Source organism: Typopeltis vanoorti, chromosome 10 (genome assembly GCF_054136105.1).
Source record: "Typopeltis vanoorti isolate ZY-2024b chromosome 10, IOZ_Tvanoo_1.0, whole genome shotgun sequence".
Classification (NCBI taxonomy): domain Eukaryota; kingdom Metazoa; phylum Arthropoda; class Arachnida; order Uropygi; family Thelyphonidae; genus Typopeltis; species Typopeltis vanoorti.
This window is the reverse complement of record NC_143558.1, coordinates 20,189,757-20,207,327: the sequence shown is the minus strand read 5'-3', so window position 1 is coordinate 20,207,327 and position 17,571 is coordinate 20,189,757. Positions and strand designations below refer to the sequence as shown.

The following is a 17,571-nucleotide window of genomic DNA, read 5'->3' as shown; positions in this document are numbered from 1 at the left end:
ACTTACTACTATGATAACACAAAAAAATAAATAAAAATAAAAATGCATAAAATATATTATACTACACTAACAGTTTACAGTACAAAAATGTTTAACTAGTTCTTGTTTAATCAAAATTAAGGATATTTAAACACAAATGATATGTGTGAATGTATGTGTTTTGTGAAGAGTGCTTTTTTTTTTTTTTTAATCCAAACAGACCACCCGCAAAAATATTTAAGTTTTTACTTTAATATTTTTGCAAGTGGTCTGTTTTTTTTTTTTTTTTTTACACATTTAAAACGTGTGGAAAAAAAAAACATTTGCTGCTTTAGCATGTTCGCTGCCACGCTACTTCGGCATAGTTTGTTCCCGTACGCCAAGCAATTTCACTTCTTCAAGGTCATTAAGGCTAATCTCGTTGCCGGTGGTAATCGACATCGTAGTTGGCTTGTGCGGAGCATATGCCATCTATGAGTATGCACAGTTTTGCTGCTAGCTCCACAAGCCAAGCATTTACACTTCAAGGTCAATACGTTAATCTTGTTGCCGGCGGAAAGTGTCATACGAGTATACTCGTAGCTGGCTTGTGTGGCTCATATACCAACTACGGGTATACTCGTAGTTGGCAGCAAACGTGTTAATAAAAAAATTTATGATGAAGCCAATGATCTTTAATTATATTTCTTCTGACTTTTAATAGCAATGCATATACCAAAAGGACACTCACATTAGAAGCTGCCCTTCTAATTTATAAGTATCCCCCCCCCCCCACTGGTTCAGTGTGTTTTAAGAAATAAAACAATCTTTAGATTCCTCCTTGCCACTTTTGGCTAAAATATTTGACTCACGACAAACAAGGAGCCTACACTGGTGCAATTTGTTGCCCAAAACTTTACCCCTTTCTTGACTGTGAACAAATTGAACTGCCATGGATGCCTCCATGTTCTCTTCCACCTTCTATATAAAGAAAAATTTCATTCAGATGATATCCTATAACACCCATTCAAAGGTTTATAGACCTCTATGATATCACCCCTCTTTCTCCTGTTAACCAGAGTCTTGCAATCCACATACTTGCAATCTGTCTTCATAATCTAAATTTCATAATCTGGATATAATCTTTGTAACTCTTCTTTGCACCCCTTTCCACAGTTTCTTTATCCCCTTGGAACCCAGGAGACCAAATCTGCATGCAATAATCCATGTGTGGATTCAATTATATCGAATGTTTCAATATTAGAATTTTTTTAATAGCTAAACAGACCAAATAAATTAAGGTGGTTACAGACAGGATGTGTCTATGACCATCTATAAATAGTTTATATCAATTACTACAGAAGCTGCTAATGTTTATCACTTAAACGATGCTTTGAGCAGAGTGGCTGAATTACAGACACCAGTCTGGTAGAAGAGGCAGAGAGCAGATATGACTTTGGTAGAGAGAGAGGCCATTGACTTGTCACTGTTCTTATCACTCCAGAATTTTTAAAGAAATTTTGTTGGTGTTGCCACACGCATTGAAGAGTATGCGACACTAGGATGGATTCATAATTTGCAGAAGGTAAGCAGCTTAGGTGAGAAAAAGCATCTGATATTATAAAAAAAAAAATAATAATAATAAAAACAGCAGAACTTTATAGTAATAATTCCAGTATAACCACAATGAAAAATATGAAGTAAAAATTGTTTTCTTTCTGATAGTTTCATATGGACTATGGTGTGAAAAACCAGTAGGATAAAATCTTATTTCTTCATCGGGAATACGGATATTTTTAATTTTAGAATATACAGCAGTAGGATGAATTTTTAATACATAAAATGTTGATAGAATAGTCATTAGACTGATAGTGCATATTGTCTTGAGATGTGCTCTCACACACACACACACACACACACACACACACACACACACACACACACACACACACACACGATGCAGTACTGATCTGCACTCTATAACACCTATCATAACATTTTTCCCAGTATCTTAGGTCCTATAAAGGACATATGTAAACAGACTCACTTCAGTTTGTTGTAAAAATCAATTACAACACATTGTAATTGATTTTTATTACAATGTGTTGGATAATGTTATTTCAGAGACTTCATTAAATTTAGTTGTTAAATAGTAGTTAAGAAGCAACAAATGGAAAGGTGTCATACATTAGTGTCATCATAATATAATTGAAAATAATCTATGACAAAAACAATGCTTTCACCTGGTTTTTCAATGTCAAACAGCAATTGAAAAACTTCTTCTGGTGTCACATTCTTTAACTTAATAACATTCTGAATAACTCTGAGAGGTGATTGTGAAAGAAGTTGAATAAAAATATTTCTTTTCTTGTTTGCCACTTCTAGATCTTCAAAGCTTGGCAATATTTTCCTAGAAAATAAAAAATAATAGTATTGTTTAGGCATTAGCAGTAATAATCACCGCAGTAATAATAGGCATTAATAATCACTGATACCAATTTCTATAAACTTTAATTCATATGTGAGACAACAACCAAAAGCTTCTCTAGATAGGCAGGAAAAAAAGTAGTCTTAAGTTACAATATCACTATTGTTACCTTTAAAGTAGATCCCATGTGAATTTTTATACACTGAATTTAGCATTTCTGCCATTTCTAGTAGTCTTACTTTCAGATCATGTTTAGCAATGCTGAAATGCATCTTGTAGAAAGGTTTTTCTTGATTACAAAGTAAATTATACTTAAGAAATTACATTCTTGAATATAGGTAAGTATCTTTACTGTACAGCCTACAGGCTCTCTAACTTTTTACATTTCCTCAATAATATCCATTGTCAAATTAGTTTCATTGTAGAAGAGGAAAAGAAGGGCTCTTGCCTTCTTGAATAATTTAGTTATGAAGCAAGCAAATGGGTCCCTCATCTGTTCAGTTTACTGCCTGCACAGATACAGGTACTGCATGTAGATACCTACATGCCACTTCACACCACCATCCTGATCAGCAACTTGGAATTTTTACAACTTTAGCCTGTAGAGCAGAGTGAATTTCATCTTCAGAACCACACTATACATTCTCAAATTAGTCAAATTATTCTCACTATATCTTTGCACTACATCAAAGGAACAACAAATAAACTGGGCACCCTCCTGAAATGACACAGAATCAAAACAGTATACAAACCTCAAAACAAAGTATCTACCTGCCTAAGACAAATCAAGGATCACCTGGAACCTCTTCCCAGGTGTCTATAGCACCCCCTGCCAGTGCAGAACCTAATATTCTGGACAGACAGGATGAACTAACTTTGTTCAGGAAAAAAGAACACAAAAAATACATACAAAATAGAAAACCAATAAGCAGACTACCTAAACATGTTTAGAGAAAATCACTTCATATGACGGAAGAAAGCCAAGCTACTTCACAAATCCTGATTTAAATTGGAGAGACTGTTTCTGAAAACAGCACAAGTTCTACAGAACCACTGAGTAACTAACAGAATGAATGGTATGATTTTACATATATTTTGTTTTGCCACCCTGTCTATCCATCAGCATTAAACAAGAATCACCACGAAGAGCACCACTGTCACCCTCCATGTACATGACTGCCCTTGTTGTTCAGGTCATTTTGGTTTGTTGTTTTCAATGAGTGTAGTGAAGTAATTCTGCTTAAGCTAGCAAAACATCAGCTAAATAATTATTTTGAGCTAGGGAAGCATTTATTTGCATTCTATGTCTACACAGTTTTGTCCTCCAGAAACTTCAACATGAATAACTCACCCATATGGGTTTGTTTTCTGATAAACCACTAATGTTAATCATCCAGTGTTGTTTTTGTTGATACAGATTTTTAGGAACAGTAATATGCAATCTTTTTCTATTCAGATCAATCCACATCAGAACAGCCTTCAAACAACTAAAACCTTAAAAAGTTTCCTACATTCCTCTAAGGACAGCATTCCATTCTACAAACATTTTGAGATAAGCAAGATTCCTTGTTCTTGCTGAAAGGTACACATGGGTCAAACTTGGATCTGTAAAAACAAACATGTAGGTAATGTAACAGATAAGCTTAGATGTTGACGGTTATTCATGATTTATTTTTACAGTATTAACAACACCACACAATTTTATCAAAGAGATGTTTTATTAACTGCTTATATTTCGCTGAATTTCAACTCAGCATCATCAGAGCACAACACACTTGTACACGCAACAGTGAGTGAGTGAAACAATACAATTGCAATGGACAAAAGATCTAAAGTCCTATTTTTTGGCGCCCTCTATCAACATTACAAAAACAAAGACACCAGATCTGTGCACAATAGCCCAAGTGAGGTTGTGTCAAGGTCCTGTAAAGAAGCAAAATGACTTCCTTATGAGAGAAGATATGAAAGAGTTGTTAGTGGAAGCAAAAATGAAGAGCAAGAAAGTAAAGATTGTGAGTGCTGCCTCGGTATGATAGGACAGAACTGAGAAGAAAGGCCATCATGGCCAATGAGAAGATTGTGCAGGAGGAATGGAATGCAGTTTATTGATGTATGGAGTGAATCTGATGAACAAAAGGACTTATATATTACTGACAGACTATATTTAAATGGTTTTGAAGTTAGATGGTTGGAGAAAGTGTTGTTCAGTGAGAGTGTGGTAGTGCAAAACCAGGGAAACTAGAGATATTAGGGAAGATGAAATCAAGCATGTGTCTGGCCACCCCTATGATAAATGAGTATAGGTACAATAATGATTATGCAATGCTGAATGGGATTTCACTCCAATTTAAATAGGTTGGCAATGACATTACAGAAGAGTAACTATGGGAACAAAGGGACATTGAAATGCATGAACATGGATACAAGAAGTATCAGGAATAAGAATGAGAAGTTTTTGGCATTGGTAAGCTCAACTTGGTCAAAAATTATAGGCATCAATGAGATCTAGTTGACTAAAATTGATTTAGTTACAGGGACAGAATGTAAAGGGTATTATATTTTTTGTATTTTCAGGGAGGATAGAAGGAACAGAACAGGGGGTGGATATTGCTGATGATAGTTGCAGAATTACCAATAACAAAATTAGAAGTTAAAGAGGATTTTAGGTCTGAGGGAGATGGTTCATTTGATTGGAGGGAGAAAAAGGGGCATGGCAAGATGTAAGGGATTTATACAGTTGCTAAGGGATAATTACATGAAACAACATGTTAAAGACGGAACAAGGGGTTTGAGGGTGTTGGATCTGATAGTAGCATCAGAAGATGAATCAATAACCAAGGTAGACACTCTGCCTCCAATTGTGGAGAAAGTGCCATGTAGTCTTGTTCTGGGAAGTTGCCTAAAATGTGGAGTTTTCTGTCAAGAAGGGATTTATGTTCAACTGCAAGGCTGGTGATTATGCAAGACTCAGGAGTCATCTTGGAACAGTATCATGGCTTGAGAAACTATAAGGAAAGAATGTCAGTAATGCATAGCAAGTGGTCAGAGAGAGATTGCTTGAGTGTAGCAGTATCAGACCGCATACCCAAGTCAGGAAGATAAACCAAGTTGGAATTAAGTGGATGAGTAGGGATATAAAGCAAGAGCTGCAAAAAAATAAAACACTGTAGAGGGAATATAAAGAATATGGTGATCAGCATACTCATGAGCAATACAAAATGAAAGCAAGAAGGGTGATTAGAATGGCAAGAAAAGCCAAATCAGATAATGAGAGAGAACTAGCCAAAGAGGCCAAAGTAAACCCAAAAGAGTTTTTTCATTATGTAGCAAGTAAGAGGAAAAATGACTATGGTAGAATGACTTTTAACAATGCTCATGGTAGGAAGGTGATTGAACCAAAAGAAATTATTGAGTTGCTGCGTGTATCATACAGGTGGTGATTTTACAGCTGCTGATGTTATAGAAACGCATATCAACATCGAGGTAGATGAACAAGAGGTATTCAGCATATTAAAAAATATGAATGTGAACACAGCAGTGGTACTGGATGGCATATCAGCCCGTGTACTATGGGAGTGTGCAAGAAGTCTCAGCTCTGACAGGGTTGTAACAGAGCGGAAAGAAGGTAAGATAGTACCATTGGATAAAGGTGGTTCCTAAACAGAGGTAGCAAACTACAGATCAATTAATATATTGGCAGTGGTTGTTGAAGTATTGGAAAAGATGGTTAAAGGTAAAATACAACAGTGGGTAGATATGGATACAATACTCTATAGCAGGTAGCATAACTTTGTAAAAATTAAAAGTAACATTTTAATTTTTAAATTAAATTTTTTATTCACATTTTATAATAAAGTGACAGCAGAAATGGATAAAGGTAATAGCTATACCATGATACTGCTCAACTTTGCCAAGGCATTTGAGTATACCACATGGGAAAACTATTACAAAAACTGGAGAGGATTGGAATGAATATGAGGCTAGTAGTATGAATAGGGGATGGCTGACAGACAGACAGACATCAGAGAGTAGTATACGGTGGAGTGGAGTATAGAAGAAGGATGGTAACTAGTGGAGTACCTCAGGGTTCAGTACTAGGGCCACTACTCTTTAATTTGTATATCAATGACACAGGAAAAGATTTAAGAGGGAGTTATTCAGTTGTTTGCTGATGATGCAAAACTGGGGAGAGCAATAGTTGATAAAGGTTGGTGTGCAGGATGATTTAAATAAACTGGCATTGTGGGCAAAGGATAATGATTGTCAATTTAATGTCAATCTACATGCTAAAGACAATCCACAAGAATTCTATTGATATGCTCAAAGTAAAAGAAAGAATGAATATGAAAGAATAACTCTTCTAAATACTGATGGCGTGAGGGTTACAGATGCAGAAGAGGTTGTTCAGTTAATGAGTGCCCATTTTGTTAAAAGCTATCAACCTGGTGTGTGCAACATTGAGCTCACTGTCACCTCTTCGCTAGAAGAAGAAATGCAGGTGTATGAGGATGAGGTGTTAGAGCTGTTGCACAAATTGAATAAGAATTCAGCAATAGGGACTGGTGGGATATCAGCACATGAGCTAAAAGGGTGTTCAGCTGAACTGGGCATTCCTTTGACCAGGCTGTTTAATATGAGTCTTAGAACAGCGAAAATTCAGCAGGAATTGAAGGAATGTATGGTAATTCCATTGCACAAGGGTGGTGCAAAGACCGATGTATCCAACTATCGACCGATTAGTATCTCAAGAGTGGAGGTGAAAATTTTAGAAAAATTGGTTAGGGCTTGCATTCAGAAATGGGTTGACAGTGAATCTACTTTGCAATGAGCAACATGGATTTACTAAAGGAAAGTCATGTTTTAGCAACTTGCTCACATTCGATAACAATGTTATCATTGAACTAGACAAGGGGAATGGATACACCATGATACTTTTGGATTTTGCTAAGGCTTTTGACAAAATACAGCATGGCAGATTGCTGCATAAATTGGAGAAAATGGGTCTAGGTTACAGAATATTAGCATGGATAAGAGGATGGCTGACTGAGAGATATCAAAAAGAGGTACACGGAGGATGTGAGTCTGCAAGATTTGGATGCCATCAAGTGTCATAGACAGAAAGCCAATTACAAAGCCTTAGTTCAAGAATTGGCAGCCCATCCACCACAGGTAGGGACAGGTAATATCTCCGTATCTTCTGTCCCTGCCTCTTCATCTTCCAGCCACCATCATCCTGCTGTTGAAGAAGAGGCTTTGATTATCACTGACATCATCTCTAGATGATCCTCCTCTTCCAGAATATAACCATCAAATTCTTAAATCTCTCATCCAGATTCACCTTCTGGGAATGGATATCACAGATCAGTTAAATGATTACCTCATGCTGAATTCTCTGAACACTTGATGTCTCGTCAACATCAGCCTATATCTCATTCTACAATGACTTTGTCAAATAGGAAGCAGAGGAAGAGGGCCTATGCAACTATATAGGCCCTCTATAAAAAGAATAGAGGGCAATGTGCCGAGACCATTCTTGATGGTGCTACCCCTCCACCTCTATCAGACTTACATGATGAGTTTGTTAAATTATGGAGTACAGTCTTTTCTGCTCCACCTCCACACTTCCCTGATGATGATCAACCTACGATATTGAGGTCCATTCCTGCCCTTCAAATATACCAACCTGTCTCCATCTAGGAGATCAAAGCAGCTCTTCCATCCAATTTCTCTACCTTCGGACCTGATGGCATTCCTGCAGCTAGGCTTCGGAAGGTGCCATTGAAGATTCTTCAGGACTCATTGGACATTCTCCTTTTCAGTCAAGCAATATCACCATACCTACGCGCTTCAAGAACTATCTTCATTCCGAAGAAAGAAACTTCAAGCCATGCATCAGACTTTGGACCTATTACCATCTCCCTTGTGATACTTAGACTCTATCATAAAATCTTAGTTAAACAACTTCAGCAACATATACAGCATGATTATAGACAGAGAGCTTTTGTCCCTTTGGATGGCTGGGCCAAGAATATATATCTTCTCTCTGATTCCCGACACCACCTTAAGCTCTATATATGGCATCGCTGGACCTCCAAAAAGCCTTTGATAGCATCTCCCTTCCTGTTCTCCTTCGAGCACTGTCTATTGCTGGATGTCCAGAACCCTTTCTTTCCTATGTTATGGAGCTATACTTGGGTAGCTCCATCACCATCACTACAGGATCCAGGGAGACTTCTATTCCGGCAGTTCAGAGTGTTCACCCTGTTGCCTCTATCTCCCCTTTTCTTTAACTGCATCATAGATGAGTTTCTTCACTCTCTTGCTAGCCATATAGGCTACTCTCTAGGCGCTTGTTCCTTTAATGCTATGGCCTTTGCGGACGATCTTTTTCTCGTAGCCTCTACTAAGGTAGGTTTGCAGGAACTCCTTGACCGGGCAGTTGACTTTTTCTCTATTTCAGGCATTTCTATTAATGTAGAGAAGTCCTGCGCTTTAGCTCTTGTCCCTTCTTGTCGTGACAAGAAGCTTAAGGTTGAGACTATAGAGTTTTCCCTGCACGAGAGGCCATTGCATGCTTTGATCATCCTGGAAGAGTGGAGATACCTCTGTATCATGTTCACCCCAAAAGGGAAGGTCCTCTGTTTCTTCTATCCAAGAAGCTGGGATCACTTCTTTGAGGAAAGCTCCTCTCAAGCCCCAGCAAAGACTATTTCTCCTTTCCCACTATCTCCTACCTCACTTTTACCACAAGTTGGTGCTTGGCAGGACATATATCTCGGTACTGTCACGAATGGACAGGGCTATCCATTCAGCCGTGAGATCATGGCTCCGACTGCCGCCCGACACCCCTGCATATTTCCACGCGAGGGTGAGGGACGGCGGGCTCGGGGATTCCATCACTTAGATGGCTGATCCCATGCCTGGCTGTCCAGAATCGCAAAGTTAGAACTATCTTCTCCCACTATCTGCAGAGAGGCTTTCTATGGTCCATTAATACAAGAAGACTTAGGTAGGCTAAAGGCTGGTACCATTATCAATGTACCTTAATTGAGTCAGCACCAGCAGAACACAAGAGATGGGCATCTCTGCTGCACTGTTCTGTAGATGGTGCTCCTTGAAAAGAATCATATCTGGTGCCTCCCCAGCATGATTGGGTAAGGGATGGGTAAGATTCCTCCCTGGGTTTGAGTATATTGACCTTAACAGGACAAGGATCAATGCTCTGCCCACTCAAGCCCGCACAGCTCGATGGGGTAATGACGACTCAAACTGTAGGGCTGGCTGCCACTACAGTGAGACGTTGTCTCATATAGCAGTGTTACTTCCACATCCATGGGGGTCTGCGTGCAGAGGCATGATGCCATGGTCTCCATTCTGAACGACCGCTTTAAGAACAAAGGTTGGGAGAACGCGGTGGAACCACATTATAGTACCTCCGTGGGTTTGCGTAAGCCAGACTTAGTGATTAAAAGAGATGGTGACGTTTGGGTAGTTGATGCCAGGTGGTGGAAACAGGGCGCCCACTAGCCTATAGCCATAATAATTAGGTAAACTATTATAAGAATAACCAAGATCTAGTTAGTAAGATATGGGAGGAGCATGCAGCAACTGTGAGGTTTATCAGTACCACCATCTCTTTACATGGCGTATGGAGCACGGATAGCTATAAGGACTTAAAACAGCTTTGGCTTGTGCAGATGGATATAAAAGTTCTTTCCTTGAGAGGCCCTACAGGGCACACTGGTGGCATGGCATTGTCACCAGAGAATGACTACAATGATAACTAGAACAGGCATAGGGTAAAACACTTGTAAAGGCCTATAACAAGTCTGGACGAGATGTCTCAACGTGATGTAAGGGTAGTACTGCCCATAACCAGTACAAAGATTAATTAAAAAAAAAAAAAATTAAAAATAAAAAAAATAACTAGTGGTGTACCACAAAGATCATTGCTTGGTCCACTGTTATTCATTCTATAAATTAATGACATTGGGAAGGATTTGACAAGCGACATACAGTTATTTGCCGATGATGCAAAGATAGGCAGGGTAATCATGAATGCAGCTGATATGCAATCCTTGCAGAATAATTTGAATAAGCTGGAAATGTGAGCATGGGAAAATGGGTATCAGTTCAATGTCAGTAAATGTAAAGTCATTCACTTCGGCATGATTACCTATCCAATGTTGTATTATATTGGTGGAATTAGGCTAGAAGAAACTGATGAGGCTAGGGATCTTGGAGTGTTAATAGATAGAAAGTTGAAGTTCAGGGGCCATGTGGCAAAATTGTAAATACAACTCAAAAGATAATTGCAATGCCGAAATGAACGTTCACATGTAAAGATATGGATGTTATTTTGCCTCTTTACAAGACCTTGATAAGACCTCACTTGAACCATTGTGCACAGGTCTGGTCTCTTGGTTTCTGTTGCGATTCTGATATATTGGAGAGAGAGAGAGTACAAAGGAGAGTGTTAAAAATTATATCAGGATTGTGGAATACCGAGTATGAAGACAGATTGAGAATTTATAGACTGCAGACAGGAGAAAGAGGGGAGATATGATTGAGACTTACAAACTTCTGAAAGGGTCATACAGGATTTCAATTAATGAAATTTTTCAATTTATGGAGGGTGGAGAAAGGACAAGAGGGTCATCCTTGGAAGCTGAGAATGAAGGCCACTAAGAAGGGGGTGAGGACTAGATTTTTCTCTCATAGGGTGGTGCGTGAGTGGAATAGATTGCCATTGGATGTTGTGAGTGCAAGCAGTGTGAATGAATTCAAGAATAGTATGATAGCTGGTGTGTGTGTGTGTGTGTGTAGTATGTGGTCTCCCTCGATGAGTCTCTGACTCCCTGGAGGGCTCTCTTAATAATAAAATAAAAGATTATGCACTTTGGATTGAAAAGATTGCATATGTTGTAACATACTGATGGTATTGGTTTGCAGGAAATTGATCAGGCTAGGGACTTTGGAATAATGGTGGACAAAGAGTTCAAGTTCAGAGGGAATATTGTAAAATTTGGTAAAATAGTTCAACGAATTAATATGACTACTGAGCAGAGATTTGGTTATCTGGGTTTCTTGGAGACCAGGAGATGGTCACAAAGATTCAGAGATGAGTGACAGGTGTGTGGAATACTCCCTACAAGGAAATATTGAAGGTTTTGTAGGTTACAAAGTTTAGTTGATAGGCAGAAAAATGAAGGCATGATAGAAACTTTTAAGATATTAAAGGGGTTTTATAAAAGTGAAGCAAGTAAAATTTTTCAATATATGACAAACAGAGAACTAGGGGGTCATATGTGGAAGTTGTGTAAGAGTGTGGTTAGTAGGGGTGTGTGGACCAGATTTTTTTGCACATAGAGTGTGGTGAGCGAGTGGAATGGATTACCAGTATTGGTTGAATTTCCTGATGGTGAATGGACTCAAGGAGAGTTATGATAGGATATGTGTGTGTATGATGGTTGATTTGGGTCTCCTGAGATGAGTCTCCAGACTCTATGGAGATGATGTAAATAATAATAATTATTATATCTCAAGGTTCATTTCAACATCATGATTATCCTTTGAATTGTATTTGTAATTTTTGCAACTTGAACTTTGTACTTCAGTTGCCTATCAATCATCATCATCAAATTCCTACCATGTACCCTCAAGGGGTGTACAGGATATGACAATACTACATGAAAAATTTACATCATTACTAACTTCCTATCTACAATTTTCCTCCAAATCAGTCCTCCAGAATATTTTGCCACCTTCTTGATATTTATTTTCTATATTCTTGCCAAAGTCCTCCCATGACTTTTGTTTAGCTAGTTTTACACACTGTTTAGCTTTCTTACATTTGTCTCTGTATTCTGTAAGAGTAAAAGCTGACTTATTTGCCAGGAATTTTTGATATGCTTTCTTCTTTTCCTTCACTGCCTCTTTAACTTCCTGTGTCCACCAGGGAGTTCTGATTTTTTTATCCTTGCAGACAATCTCACCACATGCCTCTCTGGCAGAATCAATCAATGTTTTCTTCAGAGTTTGCCACTGAATCTCCAAGGTTTGATTCCTGTTCTCAAACTCTTTCATTTTCTTTTCAATAATCTTTGTGTATTTTAGTCTACAGTTCACATCTGAGAGCTGCTCAACTTTTATTCGCTTTAAAACTTTCTTACATGTCATTCTTTTCAATATGAAATTCAATTTTATCCTGCTCAAGACTAAATAGTGATCACTTCCAATTTCAAATCCTCTGTACACTCTGGTGTCCTGCGCCAGAGAGAAAACATCACTATCAATAATAACATAGTCAATGAGACTTTTCTTATTCCTAGCCTCTTCTCTCCATGTGAATTTGTGCACATTTTTATGTTGGAACATGATGTTAGTAATAACCAGTCCATGTCCTGAGCAGAAATCCAACAGATATTTGCCATTATTATTAGCTTTGCTCTTTTCTCCAAATTTTCCCAAAATATTTTTGTATGTCTCACAATCATTTCCTACTCTGCTATTTAGATCCCCAACAAGGACCAACTTTTCCTTTTTCATTGTGTCAGTTGCTTTTTCTAAAGCCTCAAAAAATTCCTCCACTTCTACCTTAGTAGAACCTTCTGTGGGACCATAGGCACAAATAAGTCTCATTGTCCAGTTCCCCATTCTCATATTTGCCCACATTACTCTACTTGAGACTGCCTGCCATTCAAGAAGATTAGCCTCGTATTTTGTGTTGAATACTATGGCTACTCCTTCTTTTCCTAGTTTACCATTGCCTGAATATAATATTTTGTATTTATTGCTCAGAAAGATCTCACCAGTTTTGGTCTTTTTTGTTTCCGTCACCCCTATTATGTTGATCTGGTACTTATCTAATTCCTAGCTAGCTCCATTTCTTTGCAATTCAGGCTTCTTACGTTGGATAGTACCGATCTTTAACTCTGGTGATGTTGAGTTGGGGTTTGTTTTCAGATTTGTTCCAGTAGCTGACTTTTCGCTGTTCGCCCTGGTTCCCTGGCAAAAACAACGGGGGCCTTGTTTAACCGGGCAACGCCCCAGCCAGCATGAAATTTTGTCATGTTGTACCATCATTTTTTATTTTGGTTTAACCAATAAGAATACAATTTGGTCGGCTAAATCTCAAATTGCCAGACCATCCTCGTTTGTTCAGTATTTAGAAGGAAAATTAAAACAAACAAAAAAACAACTACAGTAGGTAAGAAAATATGTTTACCTGAATGAAAATAATATTACAACAACAAGACTATTCACTACTGGCATCATTAATCAGTATGTCTACAACATTATGTTAAATGAATATGTTTATGAACTAATGTGTACTTGCTTGCAGCTGCTGGCAGAAAAAATTCTGCTATCTGTGCGTAAGGCTATAAAACTTGGATTTGTGAATATAAAAACTTGAATACAGGTCCTGTTGAGAAAGTCCCAAGAAGTGATGCTCAACAAAGCCATTTCTTAATGGATAAATCAAACAGTGCATTAAAAAAATAGTCCTCAATAAATTGTATTATGGTGTAAGCAAACACCAGAACTATCCTAATTATACTTTTAATTATACTTTAATTATATTATAATTATATAATACTTTAATTATATTATATATATTATATATACTTTAATTATATTTTAATTATACTATCCTAATTAATCGGGTGGAAAGAGGGGAAAATAGTTCCACTGCATAAAGGTGGTTCCAAGACTGCTGTTGTAAATTACCGACCGATTAGCATATCAGGAATCATTGTCAAGGTCTTAGAGAAAATAGTCAAGAGGAAAATACAAGATTGGATAGAAGAAAATGGGATACTGTATCGGGGACAGCATGGTTTTGTGAAGGGTAGGTCATGCCTCAGCAACTTGCTCACGTATTATAACACAGTGACGGCTGAACTGGATAAGGGTAATGGGTTTACGGTGATTCTACTGGACCTTGCCAAGGCCTTTGACAGGATTCCACATGGAATTCTAATCAGTAAATTGCAGCATATGGGAATGGACATAGGGTTGGTGAGATGGATAGGAGGGTGGTTGACGGAGAGATATCAGAGAGTGGTTTACTCGGGAGTAGAGTCCACAAGACGGCCTGTGACTAGTGGTGTGCCACAAGGATCTGTTCTTGGACCACTGCTGTTTAATTTGTTCATAAATGATATAGGAAATGATCTGAGAGGAACAGTTCATTTGTTTGCGGATGATGCGAAGTTGGGTAGGGCAATAGTGAATGCAGATGACGTCAAAATTTTGCAGGATGATTTGGATAGATTGGAGGTCTGGGCTAAGGAGAATGGATGTCAGTTTAATGTGGCAAAATGTAAGGTTATGCATTTTGGGGTGAAAAGATTGGCAGCAGTTTACTGCATTGGTGGAACCCTGCTCCAGGAAATTGATGAGGCACGAGATTTAGGAGTGTTGGTAGATAAGGAATTGAAATTTAGGGGACACATTGCAAAAGTCACCAAAACAGCTCATCAAATCACTTGGTTGCTGAAGAATACGTTGACAAGCAGAGACAAGCAGGTTATTGTTCCTCTCTATCGAGCCTTGATAAGACCCCATCTAGACTACTGTGCTCAGATTTGGTCACCTAGGTTTCTTCTTGATGGGGAGGAGGTGGAGAGGATCCAGAGGCGAGTGACCAAGATGATAGCAGGTCTGTGGAATGAACCGTATGAGAACAGGTTGAGGATTTGTGGGTTGCAAAAATTGGTTGATAGGCGGAGGAGGGGAGATATGATTGAGACATTCAAATTACTGAAGGGTTTCTATAAAATTAATTCAGAAGATATTTTTGAGAACAGGGCTGGTTGTGGGAGGACTAGGGGACATCCATGGAAACTGGGCAAAAGTGTGGTTAGTAAAGGTGTTAGAGCTGGGTTCTTTACTTTTAGAGTAGTGAATGAGTGGAATGCGCTCCCTGAGTCTGTAGTGGATGCTGTGACAGTGAATGAGTTTAAGGCGAGGTATGATAGATACTGTATGAATGTCAAATAGTTGTGATGAATATGATTTGGGCCTCCCTCGATGAGTCTAATGACTCCTGGAGTTTCCCGTAATAATAATAATAATAATAATAATAATAATACTAAACGTAGAGAATAATTAAATCAGTATATTTACTCCAAATAAGTTTAAATGTCACTGATTTACCTTATGCCTAAATATAAATTTTAACAAATAGTGACTTTTTTGGGAGTCTACTATTGAAAGAAACTGAAAATATGAGGGTTGTTTGAAAAGTTTGGTAAAGAAATAAGTTAAACACATTTTTTTGGAAAAATTCACCTTTATTTTTCAACATAGTCTCCATTGAGGTCTACACATTTGGTCCAGAGAGTTTCCAATTTTTTCATCCCATCTAAAAAGTAGGATTTGTCAAATTGTGTAAAATAGTCATTGACAGCCTTGATGACATCCTTGTTTAAAGAAATTTTTTGCCCATCGAGCCAAATTTTTAAGTTTGGAAACAAGAAGTCACAAGGGACCAAGTCTGGAGAATACGGTGGATGTGGAACCAATTCGAACCTCAATTCGTGCAATTTTGCCATTGCAATGGCCGACATGTAGGACAGTACATTGTCTTGATGAAAGAGCACTTTTTTGTGAAGCAATCTTGGCCATTGTTTCCTTCAGTTCTTCTTTTAAACATTCCAACAATGATGCATAATAGACTTCTGTTATTGTCTTACTCTTTTACAAATAGTCTATCATGATAATTCCTTGGAAATTCCCCAAAAAAGTGGCCATAGGTGAAAAAAAGGTCTTCACTTTTTTTGGTGCTCTTTCAACAGGCATTGTCCACTGTTTTGACTGCTGCTTGGACTTGAGTGTGTAGTGGTGGATCCAATTTTCGTCTACAGCCACGAATCGATGCAAAAAATCCTGTGAATTGCAATTAAACATCGTTAAACACTGCACTGAAATGTCTTTTCGCATGTGCTTTTGATCAACAGTCAACAATTGGCACCCATGTGCACACAGCTTTTTCATGTGCAAATTTTTTTGTGCAGGATATTATACACCCATTCAGTTGAGATGCCTACAATCTTGGCAATCTCACACACTTTCACTCGGCGGTCTTCCATAACGATACCATAGATTTTGTCAATAATTTCCTTCGTAGTGACCTCAGTCGGGCGTTCAGAGTGAGCTTCATTTTTGATGGACTTACGACCATGTTTAAACTCATTTATCTAAAAATAGTCTTTAATGCTGGTGCAGAGTCCCCACAAACTGCATCTAACTCAGCTTTGATTTGCGTGGCCATCCACTTCTTCAAATAAAAGTGTTATCACTGCACGAAACTAGTTTTTCTCCATTTTTATGAAACATGTGAACACAGTCATTTGAAATGTTTGCCAAACGAGAACTATGCATCTCACGTGGCTAAAATTTTGCCAGTGGGTCATGAAAAAGATGATACCTGTCAACATTAGTATGAATGAATGAATTGTGTCGTCATCTATTGGAAATTTATCAAACCTTTCAAACAACCCTCATAATGCAAAAAATTGTGTAGAGTACTATCACAATATCATATATGCCCCATGAGAGTATATATCAAACATTTGATGATGAACAATATTTTTAATACTATTTCAATTCATTAAATATTTTTACCTCAGTTTTGAAATGCACCATTCCATTACAATTAAGTTGTACTGAAGCTTTTCACAGACTTGTAAAAGTACTGGATCACTAGTGCATGAACTCTGAAAACAAGATATTTTAGCTTTTAGGAAAAATGTTATGCAAAAATTAAAATTAAATAAACAGTAAGTACTATACGTTATTCTTTAAAATGGAAACAATGAAAAAAATTAATAGAAATCATCAAGAAAATAAGTGGACTGATACAAACATAAGTTTCTATGGGTTAGCAGTTCTGTGGGTAATTTCTGGCATTCAGACCACATTATGATGTAGTTTAATAAAAATAAGCAAATAAAACCCGACAAGTTTCATACATTGTAAGACTCATATCATCAGGGGTAGTTACATGAATGTTTTACATAACAAAAGCTTATTAACAATTAATTACACATAGATGTTTTTGATAACTTTACAACTGTCATTACACATACAAGGGACGTCCAGAAAGTAAGTTCCGATGGGCTGTCAGAGAAACAAAAATATACTTACAAAAAAAAACTTTATTGGAAATTAAAGTAGAC

At 37.7% G+C, this 17,571-nt stretch overlaps 1 protein-coding gene across 1 annotated transcript in view; it reads right to left on the bottom strand.

The window, feature by feature from the left end:
- Positions 1-17,571, bottom strand: part of LOC150102211 (zinc finger FYVE domain-containing protein 26-like) — a 193,668-nt gene that overhangs the window by 105,966 nt on the left and 70,131 nt on the right. Inside the window, exons 5-6 of the mRNA XM_090399523.1 lie at positions 17,018-17,109; positions 2,202-2,368 (exon numbers count right to left, since the gene is read on the bottom strand). Of these exons, the coding sequence (XP_090255649.1) occupies positions 2,202-2,368; positions 17,018-17,109 (259 nt within the window). The remainder of the gene's footprint in view (positions 1-2,201; positions 2,369-17,017; positions 17,110-17,571) is intronic.